Genomic DNA, 15948 nt, shown 5'->3' with positions numbered 1-15948 from the left:
GCTTCAGGAGATGAGGGGTCATTGGTGGGAATAAAGGATTTGGTCTCACTACTGAAAGAGAGAGTGAGAGGGAGGGCGAGAGAGAAAGACAGAGCGAGAGAGAGACCAAGAGACAGAGAAAGACAGAGCAAGAGAGAGAAAGACAGAGCGAGAGAGAGAGAGAGAAAGACAGAGCGAGAGAGAGAGAGAGAAAGACAGAGCGAGAGACCGAGAGACAGAGCAAGAGAGAGAGAATGACAGAACGAGAGAAACCGAGAGACAGAGAAAGACAGAGCAAGAGAGAGAGAGAGAGAGAGAGAAAGCGAAGACAGGGAGAGAGAGCAAGAGAGCGATCGCAGATCAGTCAGGATCTCATTGAATCAAGGGGCTGAATGGCCTACTCCTGTTCCTATGAGAGCGAGAGAGAGCGAGAGAGAAAGACAGAGAGAAAGAGAACACAAGGACATAAGAATTAGGAGCAGGAGTCGGCCATTCGGCCCCTCGAGCCTGCTCCGTCATTCAATAAGATCATGGCTGATCTTCTACCCCATCTCCACTTCCCTGCACTATCCCCATATCCCTTGATTCCCTTAATATCCAAAAATCTATCAATCTCTGTCCTGAATATACTCAATGACTGAGCCTCCACAGCCCTCTGGGGTAGAGAATTCCAAAGATTCACCACCCTCTGAGTGAAGAAATTTCTCCTCATCTCAGTCCTAAATGGCCGACCCCTTATCCTGAGACTGTGACCCCTGGTTCTAGACTCTCCAGCCAGGGGAAAACATCCTCCCTGCATCTACCCTGTCAAGCCCTGTAAGAATTTTGTATGTTTCAATGAGATCACCTCTCATTCTTCTAAACTCTAGAGAATATCGGCCTAGTCTACTCAATCTCTCCTCATAGGACAATCCCCCCATCCCAGGAACCAGTCTGGTGAACCTTCGCTGCACTCCCTCTATGGCAAGTATATCCGTCCTTAGGTAAGGAGACCAAAACTGTACACAATACTCCAGGTGTGGTCTCACCAGGGCCCTATATAATTGCAGTAAGACATCTTTACTCTTATACTCAAATCCTCTTGTAATAAAGGCCAACAGACCATTTGCTTTCCTAATTGCTTGCTGTACCTGCATGTTAACTTTCAGTGATTCGTGTACAAGGACACCCAGGTCCCTCTGAACACCAACATTTCCCAATCTCTCACCATTTAAAAAATACTCTGCTTTTCTATTTTTCCTACCAAAGTGGATAACTTCACATTTCTCCACATTATATTCCATTTGCCATGTTCTTGCCCACTCACTTAGCTTGTCTATATCCCCTTGAAGCCTCCTTGCATCCTCCTCACAACTTACATTCCCACCCAGCTTTGTATCATCAGCAAACTTGGATATATTACATTTGGTCCCCTCATCAAAATCATTGATGTAGATTGTGAATAGCTGAGGCCCAAGCACTGATCCTTGCGGTACCCCACTAGTTACAGCCTGCCAACCCGAAAATGACCCGTTTATTCCTACTCTCTGTTTTCTGTCCGTTAACCAATCCTCAATCCGTGCTGGTATATTACCCCCGATCCCATGAGCCCTCATTTTGTTTAATAACCTCTTGTGTGGCACCTTATCGAATGCCTTCTGAAAATCCAAATACACCACATCCACTGGTTCCCCCTTATCTATTCTGCTAGTTACAACCTCAATAAACAGATTCGTCAAACACGATTTCCCTTTCATAAATCCATGTTGACTCGGCCCAATCCTATTATTATTTTCTAAGTGCCCTGTTCCCACGTCCTTAATAATAGATTCTAGCATTTTCCCTACTACTGATGTCAGGCTAACTGGTCTGTAGTTCCCCGGTTTCTCTCTCCCTCCTTTCTTAAATAGTGGGGTTACATTTGCTCCTTTCCAATCCGCGGGAACCATTTTAGAATCTATGGAATTTTGGAAAATGACAACCAATGTGACAAATGTGGCAAATGTGACACCATTGTTCAAGAAAGGATGTAAGGTGGGTAAAGTTTTAGAAACAATAATCAAGGAAAAAAATTAACGGGCACTTGGAGAGGTTTAAGCTAATTAAGGAGAGCCAACACGGATTTGTCAAAGGCAGTAACAGAGAGGATTGATGAAGGAATGCAATGGATGTTGTCTACATGGATTTTAGGAAGGCGTTTGACAAAGTACCACATAGAAGGCTGGTTAACAAAATTGAGGCTCATGGAATAGGTGGGTCAGTGGCAGCTTGGATAAGGAATTGGCTTAAGTATAGAAAACAGCGAGTTGTGGTAAATGGCTGTTTTTCAGACTGGAGGATGGTAGACAGTGGTGTTCCCCTCAAGGGTCAGTGCTGGGGCCACTGCTTTTTTTGAGATATATACAAATGACCTGGATATTGGAATACAGAGTAGAATTTCTAAATTTGCCGATGACACCAAACCTGGGGGCGTGGCAAACAGCGAGGATGATATCAATCGACTGCAACAGGACATAGAAAGGCTAGCAGAATGGGCAGACAAGTGGCAGATGGAATTTAATACAGAGAAGTGTGAGGTGATGCATTTTGGCAGAAGGAACAGGGAGAGGCAATATACACTTAATGGCCCAGTTTTAAACAGTGTGCAGTGACAGAGGGACCTGGGAGTTAATGTGCATCGGTCCCTGAAGGTGGCGGGACCTATTGAGAGTGGTTAGCAAAGCATATGGGATCTTGGGCTTCATAAATAGAGGTATTGAGTACAAAATTAGAGAAGTTATGCTGAATCTTTATAAAGCGCTGGTTAGGCCACAACTGGAGTATTGCGTCCAGTTCTGGTCACCACACTTTAGGAAGGATGTGAAGGCCCTCGAGAGGGCGCAGAGGAGATTTACCAGATTGGTTCCGGGGATGGGGGATCTTAGCTACAAGGACAGGTCGGAGAAGCTGGATTTGTTTTCATTAGAGCAAAGGAGGTCGAGGGGTGATTTGATAGAGGTGTACAAGATTATGACGGGTTTGGATAGGCTAGATGGGGAAAGGCTGTTCCCACTAGTTGCTGGTACAAGGATTAGGGGACACAGATTTAAGGTTTTGGGCAAGAGATACAGGGGGGGGATGTGAGGGAAAACTTTTTTACGCAGCGAGTGGTGAGCACCTGGAACTCGCTGCCGATGGAAGTGGTGGAAGCGGAGACACTCAATGTTTTCAAGGGGAGACTGGATAGGCACTTGAGGGAAATAAACCTGCAGGGCTACGGGGATAGAGCGGCGGAATGGGACTGACTGGGATTGCTCTACAGAAAGCTGGCACGGACTCAATGGGCTGAATGGCCTCCTTCTGTGCCGTTATGACTATGACAATGCATCCACTATTTCTATAGCCAACTCTTTCAAAACCCTAGGATGTAGGCCATCAGGTCCAGGGGATTTATCGGCTTTCAGTCCCATTAATTTCTCCAGTACTTTTTTTTTAACTAATATTAATTTCTTTCAGTTCCTCATTCTTGCCAGACCCTTGGTTCTCCACTATTTCCGGGAAGTTTTTTGTGTTTTCTTCAATGAAGACAGACGCAAAGTATTTGTTTAATTTCTCGGCCATTTCCTTATTCCCCATTATAATTTCTCCTGTCTTAGCCTGTAAGGGACCTACATTTACTTTTGTTAATGTTTTCCTTTTTACATACCTATGAAAGCTTTTACAATCTGTTTTTATGTCTCTCACTAGTTTACTTTCATATTCTATTTTCTCTTTCCTTATCAATTTCTTGGTCCTCCTTTCCTGAATTCTAAAGTCCTCCCAATCCTCAGGTTTACTACTCTTTTTGGCAAAATTATTAGGCTCTTCCTTTGATCTAATACTATCTTTAACTTCTCTTGTTAGCCACAGTTGGACCACTTTTCCTGTGGGGTTTTTGTGCCTTAAAGGAATGTATATTTGTTGTAAATTATATATTAAGGGGGAAAAATTCAGTTGTTTGCGCCTTCCGTTAGCGCCTTAAGAGGGCGCTAATGGGGCGCAAAGCAACTCGCACCCGGGCGCGGCGATGTTTGCGCCGCTCGCGAAATTAACTAGACATTTTGCGGCGGCACTAAACACTACCGCCACGATCTCCTGCGCCGGCAGATTGTGACGTCAGTCGAGTGCGCAACTCCCCGGTAGCGCCCCGGACCGGATATTGAGTGGCGCCCCCTGACTTACCGCCTGCTGCTAGCAACGACAGGTTGAGGGGAGCGTTATGCTGTCAGGAAGGGACTGGGGGAGCGCTATTTAAAGGCGACCGCTTCCTGCCTTTTTTTGTCGGTGACATTTTTGCACCACGCATTCTGAGAGAGAGAGAGAGAGAGAGGGAGAGAGACTTCTGGAGAGATTCAACGCTGTGTGAAGGAGTTTTGAGTACTGAGCAGCACTTTGCAGGTTCATTTTGATTTGCCCTTCCTTGCTTCGCCAGCGCTCTGAGGTAGCGCCTCGCTCCTTGGCCTTTGCGCCTTAAGACAGGTGTGAAGCGTCTGATTTAGCGCTCCAATCACCTCCAGGGGCGATAAAAGCCAAGTTTGCTGTCGGAGGCGATAATTAGCGCCAGGCGCTAAACTTTGCGCACGGCCGATAATGGCGCCCCAAACGAGGCGATACTGAATTTTTCCCCCCAATTCTTCTCTACCGTCATACCTTTTAATGTAGTTTCCCAATCTAACTTAGCCAACTCGCCCCTCATACCTACATAGTTTGATTTGTTTAGATTTAAGACCCTAGTTTCAGATTTAACTAAATCACTTTCAAACTCAATATAAAATTCTATTATATTATGATCACTCTTCCCTAAAGGCCTCTTTACTACAAGGTTATTAATTAACCCTTTCTCGTTGCACAATATTAGATCTAAAATAGCCTGTTCCCAAGTTGATTCCTCAATATACTGTTTTTTAATTCATTCATGGGATGTGGGTGTCGCTGGCAAGGCCAGCATTTATTGCCCATCCCTAATTGCCCTGGAGAAGGTGGTGGTGAGCCGCCTTCTTGAACCGCTGCAGTCCGTGTGGTGAACGTGCTCCCACAGTGCTGTTCGGGAGGGAGTTCCAGGATTTTGTCCCAGTGACGATGAAGGATCGGCAATATACTTCCAAGTCAGGATGGTGTGTGTGACTTGGAGGTGGTGGTGTTCCCATGCGCCTGCTGCCCTTGTCCTTCTAGGTGGAAGAGGTCGCGGGTTTGGGAGGTGCTGCCGAAGAAGCCTTGGCGAGTTGCTGCAGTGCATCTTGTAGATGGTCCACACTGCAGCCACGGTGCGTCGGTGGTGGAGGGAGTGAATGTTTAAGGTGGTGGATGGGGTGCCAATCAAGCGGGGCTGCTTTGTCCTGGATGGTGTCAAGCTTCTTGAGTGTTGTTGGGAGCTGCACTCATCCAGGCAAGTGGAGAGTATTCCATCACACTCCTGACTTGTGCCTTGTAGATGGTGGAAAGGCTTTGGGGAGTCAGGAGGTGAGACACTCGCCACAGAATACCCAGCCTCTGACCTGCTCTTGTTGCCACAGTATTTATGTAGCTAGTCCAGTTAGGTTTCTGGTCACTGGTGAACCCCAGGATGTTGGTGGTGGGGGATTCAGCGATGGTAATGCCGTTGAATGTCAAGGGGCGGTGGATAGACGCTCGCTTGTTGGAGATAGTCATTGCCTGGCAATTGTGTGGCGCAAATGTTACCTGTTCTAGAAAACTATCTTGCATACATTCCATGAAAGAGAGAGGGAAAGAAAAGAGAGAGAGAGAGAGAGAGAAAGATTGAGTGAAGGAGACCAAGTAAGACAGGAGGAGTAAGAGGGCTGAGACAGAGACAGGCAGCGGTGATGTGCTGTTATCTGTACCTTATGATCAGCAATTAGTTTGCATTGTCCCTCGGGACAGGCTCAGACAGCAGATCTGAAAGTAAACTGAAGCAGTTTTTGTTGCTGTTTCCTCCCTGATGTTAATCTGGAATCAAACCGCCGACTCCCACGGCAGAATGGCCGCCTTTGTCTGTGAACATCTTCCCAGACCCACCGCACGAACCCCGAGCGGCAGAGGCTGCGGTTAACCCCTTCCCTACCCGTCTACCCTCGCCCTGCGCCCCACCATCAACATCCTGGGGGGTCACCATTGACCAGAAACTGAACTGGACCAGCCACATAAATACTGTGGCTACAAGAGCAGGTCACAGGCTGGATATTCCGCGGCAAGTGTCTCACCTCCTGACTCCCCAAAGCCTTTTCACCTGAAAGTGAGGGTGAGGCAGCCATCTAGACCCGGGGATCCCCCCCAACCACATGGGTCGACCTGGGACCCCCCCACCCCCAACACTGTGTGGGTCAGACATGGGGATTCCCCCCTCCCTCCCGCTCCGTGTGGGTCGACCCGGGGATTCCCTCCCTCCACCCTGCTCCCTGTGGGTCGACCCGGGGACCCCCCCCCCCGCTCCGTGTGGGTCGACCCGGGAATCTCCCCCCCCTCCTCGTGTGGGTCGATCCGGGGATCTCCCCCCTCCTCGTGTGGGTCGACCCGGGGACTCCCCCCTTCCTCCCGCTCCGCGTGGGTCGACCCGGGGACCCCCCCCACCCCGCTCCATGTGGGTCGACCCGGGGATTCCCCCCTCCGTGTGGGTCGACCCGGGGATTCCCCCCTCCTCCCCGCTCCGTGTGGGTCGACCCGGGGATTTCCCCCTCCGCCCCGCTCCGTGTGGGTCGACCCGGGGACCACCCCCCCGCTCCGTGTGTGGGTCGACCCGGGGATCTACCCCCACCCCGCTCCTTGTGTGGGTCGACCCGGGGATCTCCCCACTCCGTGTGTGGGTTGACCCTGGGACCACCCCCCTCCGTGTGTGGGTCGACCCGGGGATCTCCACCCTCCGTGTGTGGGTCGACCCGGGGATTCCCCCCTCCTCCCCGCTCCATGTGGGTCAGACCCAGGGATTCCCCCCCTCCTCCCCGCTCCGTGTGGGTCGACCCGGAGACCCCCCCCCCCCCTGCTCCCCGCTCCGTGTGGGTCGACCCGGGGATCTCCCCCCTCCTCCCCGCTCCATGTGGGTTGACCCGGGGATTCCCCCCTCCTCCCTGCTCCGTGTGTGGGTCGACCCGGGGATTCCCCCGCTCCGTGTGGGTCAGCCCGGGGATTCCCCCCTCCTCCCCGCTCCGTGTGGGTCGACCCGGGGACCCCCCCCCCTCCTCCCCGCTCCGTGTGTGGGTCGACACGGCGATCTCCCCGCTCCGTGTGGGTCGACCCGGGGATCTCCCCCCTCCTCCCCGCTCCGTGTGTGGGTCGACCCGGGGATCTCCCCCCTCCTCCCCGCTCCGTGTGTGGGTCGACCCGGGGATTCCCCCCTCCTCCCTGCTCCGTGTGTGAGTCGACCCGGCGATCTCCCCGCTCCGTGTGGGTCAGACCCAGGGATTCCCCCCTCCTCCCCGCTCCGTGTGTGGGTCGACCCGGGGATCTCCACCTTCCGTGTGTGGGTCGACCCGGCGATCTCCCCGCTCCGTGTGGGTCGACCCGGGGATTCCCCCCTCCTCCGTGCTCCGTGTGTGGGTCAACCCGGGCTCCGTGTGTGGGTCAGACCCAGGGACCCCCCTTTCCCAGTTATGGGGGGTGGAGGAGAAAGGTACCTATTACTGAAGGAGGGTGGGAGAAGAGGCCCGATATTGTTTGAGGGTGGGTGGCACAGTCCCAGGGTTATCGAGGGATATGGGGATCGGGCGGGAAATTGGAGGTGAGGTGGAAGATCAGCCGTGATCTCATTGAATGGCGGAGCAGGCTCGAGGGGCCGAATGGCCGACTCCTAATTCCTATATGTCAGCGACTCTAATGAGTCCCCTCAGGGCCCAGGAGCTCTCCCCCCTCTTTGTCCTTCATTTCCGACCCCAGGGGTCGTTCCGCGAGCTCGGTTCGGTTCTGTTCGGCCCTGCGCCCTCTCTCACCTCCCCAAAGGCGCCACGACCGATGACCTTCAGAATCTCGAAGTCCTCCCGATGAAGGCGCATCTCCTTCACCTTCAAGGCGAAGGGGCTGACTGGAGAGAGAGAGAAAACAAAACACATGGAAACATATTGACACCTTCCAATCAGAGCGAATTGCAAGCGAGATGGGGAACCGTGCTGGGCTGTGATGCCCCCCAAGTTCGAATAGCCTGCCAATGCTCTCAAGGGACTGGATGCCGGAGGGTGACCAGTGCCCTCCGGAGAGGTGGAAAGGAGACAATCTCTGTCCAGGCGCTACAAAGTAGAATAGAATCTTATAGCACATAAGGAGGCCATTCGGCCCATCGTTCCTGTGCCGGCTCTTTGAAAGAGCTCTCCAATTTGTCCCACTACCCCCTGCTCTTTCCCCACAGCCCTGCAAATTTTTCCTTTACAAGTATTTATCCAATTCCCCTTTTGAAAGTTACTATTGAATCTGCTTCCACCGCCCTTTCAGGCGGCGCGTTCCAGATCACAACAAATCGCTGCGTAAAAACATTCTCCTCATCTCCCCCTCTGGCTCTTTTGCCGATTATCTCACAATCGTGGCTCCTGTGCTGTGCGTTTCCTCAGAGAACTGAGAGCAAGCAAACAACAAACATGTTTCACAAAGACTCCCATTTCTCCAGCGGCTTTCACCACCTCAGGACGTCCCAAAGCGCTTTACAGCCAATGAAGTACTTTTTGAAGTGTGGTCACGGTTGTAATGTAGGAAACGCGGCAGCCAATTTGCGCACAGCAAGCTCCCACAAACAGCAATGTGATAATGACCAGATCATCTGTTTCAGTGATGGTTGAGGGATAAATATTGGCCCCAGGACACCGGGGAGAACTCCCCTGCTCTTCTTCCAATAATGGCTGGGGGATCTTTTACATCCACCCGAGAGAGCAGAGGGGGCCTCGGTTTAACGTCTCATCTGAAAGACAGCACCTCTGACAGTGCAGCACTCCCTCAGTACCGCCCCTCCGACAGTGCGACGCTCCCTCAGTACTGTCCCTCCGACAGTGCGGCGATCCCTCAGTACTGCCCCTCCGACAGTGCGGCACTCCCTCAGTACTGCCCTTCCAACAGTGCGGCGCTCCCTCAGTACTGCCCCTCCGACAGTGCGGCGCTCCCTCAGTACTGCCCCTCCGACAGTGCGGCGCTCCCTCAGTACTGCCCCTCCGACAGCGCGGTGCTCTCTCAGTCTTAGGCAGGCAGTCCCTCAGAAACCGAGGATGACTTGCTTCCACATTCGCAGGTGACTGATGAGTCCAATGCGGGACCTACAGTCTCGGTCACAGGTGGGGCAGACGGTGGTTGAAGGGGCGGGTGGGTGGGGTGCTTGGGTTGACGTGCGCTCCTCGTGTTGTCTGCGCTTGGCTTCCGCTTGCTCCCGGCGAAGAGACTCGAGGTGTTCGGCGCCTTCCCGGATGCTTCTCCTCCACTTTGTGCAGTCTTGGGCCAGGGATTCCCAGGTGTCGGTGGGGATGTTACACTTTTTCAAGGAGGCTTTGAGGGTGTCCTTGAAGCGTTTCCTCTGCCCACCTGGGGCTCTCTTGCTGTGCGGGAGCTCCGAGTAGAGCGCTTGTTTTGGGAGTCTCATATCGGGCATGCGGACGATGTGACCCGTCCATCGGACCTGATCGTGCGTGGTCAAAACTTCGATGCTGGGCGAGCGAGAACACTGATGTTGGTGCACCTATCCCGTCAATGGATTTGCAGGATCTTGCAGAGGCAGCGTTGGTGGTACCTCTCCAGTGCTTTGAGGTGCCTGCTGTACATGGTCCATGTCTCTGAGGCATACAGCAGGGCTGGTATCACTGCTGCTCTGTAGACCATGAGCTTAGTGCCGGGTTTGAGGTCCTGGTCTTCAAACACTCTCTTCCTCAGGCGACCGAAGGCTGCGCTGGCACACTGAAGGTGGTGTTGGACTTCGTCATCGACGTCTGCCCTTGTTGACAGTAGGCTCCCGAGGTATGGAAAGTGGTCCATGTTGTCCAAGGCCTTGTCGTGGATTTTGATAATCGGGGGGCAGTACTGTGTGGCGGGGGCAGGTTGGTAGAGGACCTTTGTCTTATGGATGTTTAGTGCAAGGCCCATGCTCTCGTACGCTTCGGTGAAGGTGTTAACGATGGTTTGGAGTTCGACCTCCGAGTGAGCGCAAGCATCATCTGCATACTGTAATTCAGTGCCCGCTGGAAGAAGCACTTCGAAGATCTCCTTAACCGAGACTCTGTCTTCAATGCGAGTGTCCTCAACTCCATCCCGCAGCATGCTACCCGCCACCATCTCAGCACAACCCCAGCCTGGCATGAGGTTGAAAAGGCCATCCGACAACTAAAGAACAACAAGGCCTCAGGAGCAGATGGAATCCCCGCCAAGGCACTAAAGAATGGCGGAGAAGCGCTACTGGCGCGAATTCATGAACTCATTTCTCTTATCTGGAAGGAGGAGAGAATGCCAGGGGATCTCAGAGATGCCGTAATTGTGACCATCTTAAAGAAAGGTGACAAGTCCGATTGTGGTAATTACAGAGGAGTCTCCCTGCTGTCTGCCACAGGGAAAGTCATCGCAAGAATCCTCCTCAATCGCCTTCTCCCAGTGGTCGAAGAGCTCCTCCCAGAGTCGCAATGTGGATTCCGCCCATTAAGGGGCACAATGGACATGATCTTCACCGCACGTCAACTACAAGAGAAATGCAGGGAACAGCACCAACCGCTGTACATGGCCTTCTTTGACCTCACAAAGGCCTTCGACACTGTCAACCGTGAGGGATTATGGAGTGTCCTCCTCAAATTCGGCTGCCCTCAAAAGTTTGTCACCATCCTCCGCCTGCTTCACGACGACATGCAAGCCGTGATCCTGACCAACGGTTCCACCACAGACCCAATTCACGTACGAACCGGGGTCAAGCAAGGCTGTGTCATCGCACCAACGCTCTTCTCGATCTTCCTTGCTGCAATGCTCCCTCAGTACTGGCACTAGGAGTGTCGGCCTGGATTATGGGGCTCAAGCCTCTCGGGGCGGGACTTTAAACTACGACCTTCTGACTCAGAGGTGAGAGAGAGCGCGCGCACTACCCAGGGCTGATACGGGGAATCTTCCCTGCAACTCCCAAACATTGCCATGGCAACACAATTATATATTAAAAGCACAAAGAAACAAGATTCACTCCTCTAAACTCAGCTCTATCTGTTTTTAGAGCCAGTGGACAGGGTGGGGCACCTCTAGCACTCTCAGCTTACATTCCATCTCTCCTCTGACATGTGTGAACTGATTAAACACGCTAGACCGGGAGACAGGCACCATCCAGATTTTCTAAGAGCATTACAAAGATCCCAAGTACAAAAAGTGAGTTTAGACCTGACAAAAATCCATTGGCCTTAAAATAAAATGTCCCGCCAGCAACCACCCACCCCGCCCCACCCAACGCCGGAACACTATCAGCTCCCAGTTGCTTCAGCCATGGACAGCAACAGGTGGCCCCCTGGGTTAGAGAGGGTGGAGAATCAGCCAGGGTTCCTGCTCCTGATCACTGCCCAGTGACTCCTGGGTTAGAGCGGGGAGAATCAGCCAGGGTTCCTGCTCCTGATCACTGCCCGGTGACCCCTTGGGTTAGAGAGAGGGGAGAATCAGCCAGGGTTCCTGCTCCTGATCACTGCCCAGTGACCCCTGGGTTAGAGAGAGGGGAGAATCAGCCAGGGTTCCTGCTCCTGATCACTGCCCAGTGACTCCTGGGTTAGAGCGGGGAGAATCAGCCAGGGTTCCTGCTCCTGATCACTGCCCGGTGACCCCTTGGGTTAGAGAGAGGGGAGAATCAGCCAGGGTTCCTGCTCCTGATCACTGCCCAGTGACCCCTGGGTTAGAGAGAGGGGAGAATCAGCCAGGGTTCCTGCTCCTGATCACTGCCCAGTGACCCCTGGGTTAGAGAGAGGGGAGAATCAGGCAGGGTTCCTGCTCCTGATCACTGCCCAGTGACCCCCTGGGTTAGGGAGTGGGGAGAATCAGCCACGGTTCCTGCTCCTGATCACTGCCCAATGCACTCCCATTTCTCCAGCGCCTTTCACCACCTCAGGACGTCCCAAAGCACTTTACAGCCAATGAAGTACTTTTTGAAGTGTGGTCACTGTTGTAATGTAGGAAACGTGGCAGCCAATTTGCGCACAGCAAGCTCCCACAAACAGCAATGTGATAATGACCAGATCATCTGTTTTAGTGATGTTGATTGAGGGATAAATATTGGCCCCAGGACACAGGGGAGAACTCCCCCTGCTCTTCTTCGAAACAGTGGCCGTGGGATCTTTTATGTCCACCTGAGAGGGCAGACGGGGCCTCGGTTTAACGTCTCATTTGAAAGACAGCACCTCCGACAGAGCGGCGCTCCCTCAGTACCGCCCCTCCGACAGTGCGGCGCTCCCTCAGTACCGCCCCTCCGACAGTGCGACGCTCCCTCAGTACCGCCCCTCCGACAGTGCGGCGCTCCCTCAGTACTGGCAACTGGGGAGTGTCGGCCTGGATTAGAGTGGGACTCGAACCCATGACCTTGACTCAGAAAGGTCGTGGAGCTGCTGACTTGAGCCACAGCTGACGCGAGCAGCGAGGAATGTGGGAGACAGATAGGGATCGTGCCCGGGCAGGACAGCAGGCAGCTTCCTCATCAGCACAGGCTCGCCTGATCGTCAGGTGTAACCTCTGCTGTAGAAACTGGAGAGGGTGGGGCGAAGCCCTCTTAACTCGAGGGCGGGGGGGGGGGGGGCGGGTGGGGGGAGGGGGAAAAACAGCTTTAAAATACGTAAGGAAACAGGCAGGGAGCCTTACACAAGGAGATAGGCAGCACAGGTGGGGGCTTTTCGGAGGGTTCGATGTCCCTCTCGGTTTGTGACTAATCGCTGCCGTCAATGGGCCTCGCTCCCCAGCCGGGTGGTTTGTTGGGAGGTGGGGGCGCGGAGTTCATCGTGGCTGAGGAACCTGCTGTACCCTGGGAGCGGTTGCCCATGGTGACGGGGGCCCGGGCCTGGAGTTGGGACTGGGCCTAGGCTTCGGCCACTGCTGCGACACTGGGCCTGGGGCTCCAGGATTACCCGTTACTGGAGGGTTTTCAAGGGAATGTAATCAGTCCGCGACTCCCAGAGACCGGAGGAGGGGAGTGGGGAGGGCTGAGTGTGGGGGGGGGGGGGGGGGGCGGAAGAGAAGAGAGAAAGGGTATTAATGTCCCCAACAGGTAATCAAGGAGTGGCCGGCGGACCTGGGACCCGACAGCACTGAAGGAGGCCATTCGGCCCATCGGGCCTGTGCCAGCTCTTTGAAAGATATCTCCATCTAATCCCACTCTTCCTCCTGCTCTTTCCTCACAGCCCTGCAAATTTCTCATTTTCAAGTACTTATCTTTTGAAAGTCACTATTGAATCTGCTTCCACCGCCCTTTCAGGCAGCGCGTTCCAGATCACAACAATTCGCTGTGTAAAATAAATTCTCCACATCTCCCCCTCTGGTTCTTTTGCCAATAATCTTCAATCTGTGTCCCTCTGGTTACCGACCCTCCTGCCACTGGAAACAGTTTCTGCGTATTTACTCGATCAAAACACCTCATGATTTTGAACGCCTCAATTAAATCTCCCCTTAACCTTCTCTGCTCCAAGGAGAACAACCCCCAGCTTCTCCAGTCTCTCCACATCCCTCATCCCCTGGTAGCATTCTCCAAGGCCTTTTGACGTCATTTCCTAAAGTGCGGCGCCCAGAATCGGACACGGTACTCCAGCCAAGGCCTAACCAAATATCTGGATGAACCATTCAGCTCAGCCCAGGTGAAAATGAATGGCTCAACCAAGCAAATTAGATGCAAAAATGAGAGAGGGAGATGCAGACCTGCATCAACGAGGCCTGTGTTCACCTCACCCAGTGTGGGACTGAGCCCCGCACAGAGCAGCAAGGGTCCAAGACCGCATTGTGTGAGGGATCTACGCTACCTCTGTAACCTCCTCCAGCCCCACAACGCCTCCCGAGATCCCTGCGCTCCTCCAAGCAGGAGGTTAAGAAGGCAAATGGTATGTTGGCCTTCGTAGCGAGAGGGTTTGAGTACAGGAACAAGGAGGTCTTGCTGCAGTTGTACAGGGCCTTGGTGAGACCACACCTTGAGTATTGCCATGGAAGGAGTGCAGCGAAGATTCACCAGGCTGATACCTGTGATGGCAGGAATGACGTATGAGGGGAGATTGGGTCGATTGGGCTTGTACTCGCTGGAGTTTAGAAGAATGAGACGGGATCTCATTGAAACTCAAAATTCTAACAGGACTAGACAAACTAGATGCAGGAAGGATGTTCCCGATGGCGGGGGAGTCCAGAACCAGGGGTCACAGTCTAAGGATAAGGGGTAAGCCATTTAGGACAGAGATGAGGAGGAATTTCTTCACCCAGAGAGTGGTGAACCTGTGGAATTCTCTACCACAGAAGGCAGTTGAGGCCAATTCATTAAATATATTCAAGAAGGAGTTAGATATATTTCTTAAGGCTAAAGGGATCAAGGGATATGGGGAGAAAGCAGGGACAGGGTACTGAATTTGGATGATCAGCCATGATCGCATTGAATGACGGAGCAGGCTCGAGGGGCCGAATGGCCGACTCCTGCTCCTATCTTCTATGTTTCTATGTTTCCAATTCTGGCCTCTTGCGAATCCACCTCCCCCCGCCGATTTTAATCGCTCCACCATTGGCGGCCGTGCCTTCAGCTGCCTGGGTCCGAGCTCTGGAATTCCCTCCCTAAACACTCTCCGCCTCTCTCTCCTCCTCCGTTAAGACGTTTCTTAAAACCTGCCTCTTCGACCAAGTCTTTGGTCACCTGTCCCTAATATCTCATGTGGCTCGGGGTCAAGTTTGTATCCAGGTTACGCTTCTGTGAAGCGCCTTGGGACTTTTTCACGATTTTAAAGTCACTGTATAAACACAGGTTCTTATTGTTGCAGGACTGGAGGAGATTACGTGGATAGGGAGGAAGGTGTGTGGTGGTTGGGGGGGGGGGGGGGGGGGGCGGGGGCGAGGCCACGGAGGGATTTGAACACAAACATGAGAGTGTTTTAAAACCCAGGCTTCGTCAGCCCGGGAGCCAATAGCCGAAGGTGGCGGCAACAGCGCCGATAGAAAGTTCTCCGATTCGATCTAATCACAGTCCTTTCGACATCCTGCAGCTGAACTGTGCCCAGCCTCAAGGCACGAACTGCGTCACACAAACAGGGTTCCTCACGGATGAGATTATTCTTTCCAGCGTCAATACCCCGGTCGCAATCTCACAGACACCTTGGGCAGAAATGTGAGATACATTTTTGCCTTGTCCCGTAACACCCCACACCGCTTCAAGGCACTGGCTCTCGCTGGGGTGTGGGTGGCTCCGCTTCACCTCCTCCCCGTGCCCTCGGTGCGCTGGCTTCCACCAGAGACGCTCATCGTCAGGCGTGCTATTCGACTGGGGGGGGCATCGATGCAGAGTCCAATCCCGTCCTCGAGCTGCACCCCCCAGTCATAGAGAGACCGTACACCGATGAGGACTGGCATCTTTTGGCTGACTACCTCATTTCCCTCCCCCCCCACCCACCCGCCCCCCGCCCCTAATCCCCCCCGCCACTGCTGCCCTTTTCAAGAGCAAACACTGCACCCAGCCGCGACGCAACTAAGGCACTTGCACTCTGCATGGCAGTGGACCTCTCACCGAGTGAGAGGGAAGGAGAGTGAGGTGAGGCTTTGAGGGAGGAAGCGACATACCAGCGACTTAATTAAATTAAATTACCACTTGTTACATTCGAACCAAGGGATTAACCGATTCAAAATCTAACACTCTCAGGGCATCAACGGCACGGGTTAGATACAGAGTAAAGCTCCCTCTACACTGTCCCATCAAACACTCCCAGGGCAGGTACAGCACGGGTTAGATACAGAGTAAAGCTCCCTCTACACTGTCCCATCAAACACTCCCAGGGCAGGTACAGCACGGGTTAGATACAGAGTAAAGCTCCCTCTACACTGTCCCATCAAACACTCCCA

General features: G+C 53.1%; 1 protein-coding gene across 1 annotated transcript in view; it reads right to left on the bottom strand.

Moving 5' to 3' along the window:
• LOC147092901 (serine/threonine-protein kinase MRCK alpha-like) overlaps window positions 1-15948 on the bottom strand; it is a 144262-nt gene that overhangs the window by 105435 nt on the left and 22879 nt on the right. Inside the window, 1 exon segment of the mRNA XM_085975705.1 lies at window positions 7896-7987. Coding sequence (XP_085831831.1) covers window positions 7896-7987 — 92 coding nt within the window.

Source organism: Somniosus microcephalus, unplaced genomic scaffold, assembly GCF_052327205.1.
Source record: "Somniosus microcephalus isolate GS21.2 unplaced genomic scaffold, FLI_Smic_1.0 unresolved_chr2, whole genome shotgun sequence".
Lineage (NCBI taxonomy): Eukaryota > Metazoa > Chordata > Chondrichthyes > Squaliformes > Somniosidae > Somniosus > Somniosus microcephalus.
The sequence above is the reverse complement of the archived record's forward strand: the minus strand, read 5'-3'. Positions and strand labels throughout refer to the sequence as shown.